Source organism: Idiotropiscis lumnitzeri, chromosome 8 (assembly GCF_059441095.1).
Source record: "Idiotropiscis lumnitzeri isolate Australia: NSW breed Sydney's pygmy pipehorse chromosome 8, RoL_Ilum_1.0, whole genome shotgun sequence".
NCBI lineage: Eukaryota > Metazoa > Chordata > Actinopteri > Syngnathiformes > Syngnathidae > Idiotropiscis > Idiotropiscis lumnitzeri.
In genome coordinates, this window is record NC_142398.1 from 17,671,067 (window position 1) to 17,679,448 (window position 8,382).

General features: G+C 40.9%; 2 protein-coding genes across 2 annotated transcripts; one reads left to right on the top strand and one right to left on the bottom strand.

The window, feature by feature from the left end:
* Window positions 1-969: 969 nt before the first annotated feature.
* Window positions 970-3,111, top strand: xpa (xeroderma pigmentosum, complementation group A). The gene is made up of 4 exons (XM_088303084.1): window positions 970-1,767; window positions 1,837-1,942; window positions 2,309-2,592; window positions 2,672-3,111. Exons 1-4 carry the CDS (start codon window positions 1,482-1,484, stop codon window positions 2,824-2,826), a joined length of 831 nt encoding a protein of 276 aa, XP_088159210.1. The 5' UTR covers window positions 970-1,481; the 3' UTR covers window positions 2,827-3,111.
* Window positions 3,112-3,587: 476 nt separating this feature from the next.
* On the bottom strand, window positions 3,588-7,257 carry kpna7 (karyopherin alpha 7 (importin alpha 8)). The gene is made up of 12 exons (XM_088303500.1): window positions 7,089-7,257; window positions 6,872-7,015; window positions 6,706-6,791; window positions 5,803-5,971; window positions 5,576-5,675; window positions 5,378-5,460; window positions 5,210-5,296; window positions 4,780-4,956; window positions 4,464-4,697; window positions 4,213-4,395; window positions 3,993-4,139; window positions 3,588-3,725 (listed from the first exon to the last, which is right to left on the bottom strand). Exons 1-12 carry the CDS (start codon window positions 7,152-7,154, stop codon window positions 3,633-3,635), a joined length of 1,569 nt encoding a protein of 522 aa, XP_088159626.1. The 5' UTR covers window positions 7,155-7,257; the 3' UTR covers window positions 3,588-3,632.
* Between the last annotated feature and the right edge of the window lie 1,125 nt (window positions 7,258-8,382).

Genomic DNA, 8,382 nt, shown 5'->3' on the forward strand with positions numbered 1-8,382 from the left:
ATAAAACATATATATATATATATATATATATATATATATATATATATATATATATATATATATATATATATATATATATATAAAACATGGCTGTACTGTATATAAAAACATGACTGTACTGTATATAAACTCCTGTATGTAATCATAGTCAATTCAACGTCTATTCTCAGAATACAGCTTTAGGGCGTTCATGCAGTGTCATTTGAAATTGTTGCTTTGATGATTATCTGTGCGATGCACATGGGCATGTGTCCATTGCAAAAACGTCTACAACAGTCCATCATTGGATATTATGACCTTTTTTTAATTTTCATTTTATTGTTATGGAAACATGGATCGGTTCTCATTTGTTACTGGAATCATGTATAACAATGTAAAAAAAAATATATACTATATTCCTCAACTCACTGTATAAAACGTTATTATTAAATAAATTAATAACCTCTCAACTTGTACTAATGCTATAATATTTAGGCATTCTAGTGTCCAAATTCATTCATTGATCTATTGAAATTGATATTGATTGGTCTGTTTAACATTGAATAAAATCATAATTAATGTAGGAACATCAGTGCCATAGGTGGCTATGACTATGCAACAGGAATTGAATGGACACCGAGGACAATATATGCACAGGCAGACTCACCTCAGGTTTGTTCTATCAAAAAAAAACATGTTTCCATTGATTGAAAAAAATCTATAGGAAAGTATTTTTTTTTCCAGAAAAGATGGAGATTTTTTTTTTAATGCCAGCACCAAAACGTGCAAAACGCGCGCACACAGGCGGACACACACACGCACGACTCGTACAAACTTGAACATGTATTTAAAACGACACGGTACTGTACATGTCCATATACAGTATGGATACAAACCACGAGATGGCGGTAGTGACTACAGCTCAAACGCCAAATTGACAAGAAGAAGACGCTGATACGTTTGCATTACCCATAGATAAGACAAGATTATTTTGCGATGAGTGCATACGACAACGTTAATAAGCTAGTAGAGGCAAAGGCCTCGGCGCAATGTTAGTATATGGACATAAACAAACTTGAAATAACAAGGATGACTACACTTCGTTCTTCATTCGGCTATGCACAACGCCCTACAATCACAACACAGAAACGGGCGAGTTTGTAGCGGTACAAATTTATTCTGCCTCTTTTTTTTCCAGATGATTTCTTTCAATTGCACACACATTGATATTGACAGCAAATAACCATGAAAATCATTTTTTAAATTAGCAGGTTACACTTGATTTTAGTGTCCGCGCGTTGCCTTTGAAGTGGAAACTTGCCCTTGCCAATATGGCCGACACCTAAGCACGTTGTTAAGCTTTTTTTCTACAGAATGGGTGCGTATCTGTGTTTTTGCGTAACTAGTGGACTCATTAGGTAGCGAATATTCTGTGTAGGTTTGTCTACGCTTACTGTCCTAGTATATGTCCTGTCAAGCCATTTTGTTTCCAACGAGCGATTATGAACCCCTCCGCGTCACCCCGGGTACTTGTTAACGCTGGTCCCGACCTTGAACAATGTCCCAGACCCGAACTTTCAGCTGCGATGCGTGCAAAAATCGAGAGGAATCGACAGCGGGCGCTGATGCTCCGTCAAGCCCGGATAGCGAGCCGCCCTTTTGCCGCCGAGCAGAGCGCGACTTCGGCCAAAGTATGTAAAACCATCGACTCTGGTGCGGGCTTTTTCATCGAGGAAGACGACGGCTTGGAGGACAAGCAGAAGGCCACCAAGGTGGTGCACCAACCAGGTAGGCGGGCGAGGCGCTTTTGTGTGTTTGTGGGATTGTTCGTTCATAATGTCCTGTATTTATTCGCAGCTCCGGTCATTGAGCCAGACTACCTGTTTTGCGATGACTGCCAAAAGCCCTTTATGGATTCCTACCTCAGCAACAGTTTTGACCTGTCTGTGTGTGACAAATGCAGGTACATGTGTACACATATCACCTTTGGGCTGTAAAATACTTTACCCCGGTATTTTCCAACCTTTGTTGAACCAAGACAAATACACTAGTGTACAGTAAAAAAATGTAGCAAAAGGATAATTGTCTGTTGGTCAAAATTTCACGATGAACCTAAAATGCTAGAAATTAAGAAAATTAAAAAATCACATCAAAACTATTTTGAGGACCGCGTGCGTCGTGTGCTGCGTGACAGTTGTTGCGTTTAGCCACAATATGTGGTGGCCTAAAGGGATTTGAGGTTGCTTTTGCCCTGTCGGAAATCTGTGTCGGAATCACTTACCATTTCTTCTTTCGTTATCCAAATAAGTTGACGGTATTTCTCCTTCAGAGACAACGACGAGAAACACAAGTTGATCTCCAGAACTGAGGCCAAGCAGAACTACCTACTGAAGGACTGCGATCTGGACAAGCGAGAGCCCCCGCTCAAGTTCATATTGAGGAAAAACCCTCACAACCCACACTGGGGGGACATGAAGCTCTACCTGAAAGTGCACGTTGAGAAGCGATGTATGGAAGTGTGGGGCTCGGAGTCGGCGCTGGAGGAAGCTAAGGAGACGAGGGAAGAAAACAGAGAAGTGCAGAAACAAAAACGCTTCAACAAGAAAGTTAAAGGTGAGTTAAACGCTTGAATACAGAGCACTTTCGCGTGGAGGCTTAAGAGATTCTTGCCAATGCGTGTTGTGTTTGTCAGAGCTGCGTCGGGCGGTGAGGAGCAGCATGTGGACCAAAGACACCAGCGCTCACCAACACGAATATGGACCAGAGGTGGTGGTTGATCTAGAAGAGGATCTCTACAAGAAAACCTGCAGCACCTGCGGGCATGAACTCACCTACGAAAAGATGTAAACGGACACTAATGTGTACTTCATTTTCACATTCTCCTTAATCGCTTTTGCTTTAATATTTTCTAATAAATCACGTCACTAAATCCGTGCAAACAAATTGGTTCATCTTGGATGGCGAGGGAATTCATGTGATCATGATTGCGCAACACCACTTCTGATGCAGTGAATCCCCGCAAATTTGCAGTTGAGCATTTGCAGATTTATTTTTAACCCAGTAATTATTTGCTAAAAACACTCCGATTCATCTTTTTGGTGCTCTGACCAAAATAAAAATATTCCTTTGGTACCACCTTGTCCAAAATTCTTTAAGACAAAATGGTGCTTTGCTGCCATCTTGTGGCATGTACAGGAAATGAAGCATGAAAATGTTTGAGATTCAATCTCAACATGAAAGTAGCAACAGTTCAAACCATATTCATCACTACGGCACTCAAGCAAGCGTAAAGGCGGATTTGTCACAGCGCACACGCTTGCCGTCTTTTTATTTCGGCTTGGAAATATCACACCATGTTGGGCAAAGCCTGACTCCTCTTTCTTGGGGGATGGTGAAGATTGACAATTTAAAACTCTTGCCAGTTGTCTTGACGTGGAATGAGTCAGTCAAAATACCTCAAGTATCAAAACTAGAATCTGCAGGGATGAAGTGCAAAACGGCTTGCTCGCCCTGAAATATTTCCTTGGTTACATTTCCACAATGCAGATCATTTCCAATATATTCCTTTTTAAAATATTTAGAAATTTATCAGGTGACATGCAAGCCAGTTTGGTATGAAAATATTTATTTCACTTGCATAGTAGAACAATAGTCTAAAATTCAAATCTTTTGACAGCGTCAGGGGTCTTGAATACAAAAGAGTCTTCCGTGCTTGCGGGATCAACCTTCAGCGCCTCCATCTCACCCTGTTAAAAGAGGGGGAAAAAATTATCAAATGAGTCAAGATATCGATTGTTTGACTGAAGCTAAGGCCGTCTATTCTTTCCAACCATCACAAAGGACCAACCTCTCAACCGGTCCTTTAAACAGTTTACACAACCCATGTAGAGTTAAAAGCAACGAAATACAGCAACTGCCGCTCAGAGATTCATGCCCATTTCAAACCAAAAATGCTCCAATTAAAGTTTCAAGTTCAGACAATACAATAGACACCGCACAGTACGTCGACTTACATCAACAAAGTACTTCTCAATGATGTTGTGAGCAGCCTGGTACACCTTCTCATTTTCATGGTTCTGGAGACTTTCAATGCGATCCAGTCCTCCCAGCTCTTCAACCAGCAGGCAGAGTTTCTCCGTCTCGCTGATCTTCTCTGCTGCCTGAACAGTAAATTAACAGTGCAAGTCAGACTCCAACTGATCATATCACGTAGTTATGCTTCAGATCACTCACCATAAAAATGTTGTTGATGGCATCTAATATGACCAGGAGAATTTTGGCATCTTTTACTTTCAGAAGGTTCATTATTGCCTCAAGTGCCCCACTGTGCACCAACTGGACCACCTGCTCAACAGTGCCCCCACTGGTGAAGTTCGTCACTGCCCACACGGCCTCCCTTTGAGTCTTGAAATCTCCCTTTCGGAAACAAAATATGAATAATCAGCCAATTGTTTGATATGATTCTCAGACGTTTTACCACTTACATTTCGAAGTAGTTCCACCAAAGGAGGGAGTAGGCCACAAGCGAGGAGCTGTTGGATTTGTGCGCAAGGCCCAGCTGCAATGTTTGACAAAGCCCATGTCGCTTCCTTCTGCACGTTGGCCTTTGGGTGGCTCATGAGGCGAGGAAGTACGCCAAGAACGCCAGCATCAATCGCCGCCTGCGTCTGCAGATCTGAGCCACTCACGATGTTCCCGATGGCACGAAGGGCAGGGGTCTCGAGTACACGGGTCCGAAATGACAAACTTAGCCAATAATTCGATGAACAAAGCATACTTGCCTGGCAAGAATTTGGTTACCATGACGCTGAGCTCCTTGTGGCTCATGAGTTGCACCAGCCGATGGACAACACCTGTTCTGACCACGATAGCAATACGATCATTGTTACCGTCTGTCAGGTAGGAGATTGCCCAGCATGCATCTGACAAAATATCCTTGTCCCCAAGATGGAGAAACTGGATCAATGTAGGAAGCACCTGCAGGAGTTTAACGGTTTAATCCTCACAAATGCTGCAACTTTTTAAGTCAGTCAATCCTTAACTGTAACTGATGTTTAATATTTTATTAGTTTAATTGCTGAGCTTTGTTTTACATATGCAGGTCATTGTTCATGAAGGTAAATTGAAATTGAAAAAAAAAAAAAAATTCCAAAAGCTGGGCCGTATTCAATGCTGTGAAATCAACAATGGGACTGAATTTCCTAGTACACTTCAAAAAAAGTACACTTGCCTGTTGGACCGCAGACAAAGGTGGAAATGGGTTTTTATTTCTGCACAAATTTGACAATGTCCATGTAAGGTTGCGTAGATAGCCAACCTGAAAGGATTAAGAATTTTTAAATTCTTAGTTGCATAAATTAGACCGTGATAATGTAAAGAACTATGCACAAAAACCTACTGGAGTTTCCGGGGAGACCCGTGCCAGTAAGGCGGGGATCACGTTACAGTCAATGAGAAAATCTCTATAATTGGGACCATCACCTGCAAGTAACGATTAGAAAGGAAAAACAGCACTGAAAATTCATCTCGTTGAGAAAGCACAAGAAAATTGTCATTTGAACTTGTAAAATGATACAAAGTAAATCAAGCGCATCACCTGCAATATTCCCAAGGGCCCATACTGCTTGTTCACTGATGTGCAAATGAGGAGATGCCAGCAGAGAAATAAAGCACGGTACAGCGTCATGCTCTACCACCTGAGGACAGAAATTGAACTGACCCATTCCAAATCTTTCAAATTCTTTTTTATTACCCCCAGAAGAATGACTGTATATCAAGTGCAATGTTACATTTGTACCAATAGTCTTCCTGCAGTGCTCTCACCTGCTTTGTATGCCAAGATGTTCCAGAGGCAATGTTGGTCAGCGCCCAAGCGGCTTCAAACTGCAGATTGGGCTCATCCTCCATACCCAAGAAGAGCACAAAGCGGGTCAGGAAACCAGCGTCGATTATCTCTTTCAGAGGAGGGTTGCACTCTTGTGAAAGAAGTTTTCTGATGAGGGTACCAAAAGTTAATCATTTAAAAAAAACAAAAAACTGAACACCTAAAATTACTTAATGTTGAGTTATTCGCAACCACTGTGCAGTGGGAAAAGTGTGATGCAGAAAATTATTCCCATTTCACTTCAATGGTACTAAAATTGCCCAGAAATGCATCATCTACAACAGGGGTCTTCAACCCTATTCCCAGAGGTCCGCTGTCCTGTCCGTTTTCATCTCTCCCTGCTACAACACATCCGATTCAAATGATCCGATAATCGACAAGGTCTGCACAAACTAGATAACGTCCTCATCATTGGAATGAGGTGCGTTGCAGCAGGGAAAGAGGCGAACATTTGGGCCTCACAGAACAGGATTGAAGACGCCCGAGTATGACAGTTAAAGGCAGAAAAGTTACAGTAAAGAAGCACAATTAAAATCAGTGTATCCACAAATATTTCTTAAATCAATATCCTGTCCCTTTAAAAAAAGGCAAAATTCACAACAAGCGTTTGATCCTTGAATCAGCAATTGAATTTCAGTTGTAATTTTTCTTTAATTCCAGCTACTTGTTAGCGAGCCGAGTTGTGCATAAAATATTTTAATTAAATTCTCCATTTTTTTTTTTTTTATTGGAACAAAATTTTCTTACTTTGGACAGTTTGGTTTGAATATCCCGTTCAAGTGAATTTTAGTCCACCCAAAAATTTCACCCAACACCATTTACCCTGAGAAAGTGTTACTCGCCTGGCAGCTTGGCATCCACGAGTTTGCGCGATCTTACAGTCAGAATAAATGTCTTTGAGAATTTCTCCAACGGTTAAAGTGCGAACCTACAAGACAGCCGCGTTAAAAAGAAGCGCAAGTAAGCCCAACGAAAGCCTTCCAACACGTCAGGCGTGCTCGAGCTGACCTTGTCGTCGGAAATGCACGTAGGAGTAAGCGCATCATCGTCGGGGAAAGACGACAGCGATATGTGTCTTCTCTTCATAACGCTCTCATTCTTTTGAGCTTTGCGCAACTCCACGCACTCCAAAATCCTCTTTTCTCGAAGTTTCTGGACACAAACACAACAAAAGAGCCTCGTTCTTGTGACCGTGGTACTCGCTCACACATTAACTCAAACTTACGGCCAGATCTTTCCCCTTATTCTTATATCTACTGATGCGCGTCTCGGGGTTATTCTTGGTGGGCATGGTGGGCTACGATGACGCGGGGTGGGCCGGAGGATGTCGTCCAAAGTCTCAACAAGCGACGATGAGGCGCTCGACTGCACTGGGCACATTTTAAAGTGAGACAGCAGCAGCTGGTGTACACAATCACACTAATTAACGTGGTGACCGATTGGTCGCGTGAAGTGTAGTGTAATGGTTTGCTGGTATGCTTTTATTTTGAAGGCCGGAAATAGAAGTGGGGGTAACGCAAATTCTGGAACGGGTGTGACTTCTTCCCCTCTGTTGGACCCACGTAATAGTACGATGCGACATGCAGTAAGTAGCCAATCAAATGCACTGAAAGATCTTGTTAGTTACATACATGTGATTCTGACATATCGGACTTAATTTGCTAATTTACAGAACTATTATTACTGTTGCGAGCCGCAATACCCCTTCTGGACAATAGATGGCCGCACAACAACGTAGATCAGGAGGGACAACCTGATTTTGATTTTCATTTGATTTTAAATGAAAATGGACCAGTTCGATTTGTGTTAGATGATGACTTAAAAAATTAAATTAGAATGAATTTAAGGCTGGACCGTGAAATAGTGGTTAGTGGTTAAAGGGACACGTGATCCAGTTGTCATTTACATAATAGGTATAAATGTAAAAATATTTTATATTATATTTTAAATTACATAAATACTAAAATGCTATCCCCTTTTTAAATCAGATGATTATGAAAGTTGACTCTTTTCCTAAAAGTTCTATTTGCATATAAAAACAAAGACTCAAGTATTTGAAGAAATTGGAACGTTTATGGAAATAAAGTGGAAAAGGACTGCGATTAAAAATATTAATCTTGAGTTCACTATGAGTGAATTATGATTTTTGACCTGTTTATTTCAATATTTTGTTCATGTTGTTTGTGATTTAATTTAAAACATTTATAATCTAGCAAAACTCTTTTTTGTTTGTGTTTCTAATTTCCTTTCTCAATTTCGCATTTGTTTGTTTGTCTGAGTTGTGCTGTACAGAAAGAGTATGTTTTCTGTAAAAGTTTCAATATTTTCACTCTTCTTGTTTTCGTCCCCCATACATTCAATACGCTATTAATATTTCATGCTGCCTCGTCAATAATTGCCGGTCAATAATGGGAATAGCACACAATACAGGGCCAATCCATCAAAATCACTAGTGTGTGTGTGTGTGTGTGCGTGTGTATGATAAAGAGATTATTTGTTCATTTGTTTCTGATGGCAAA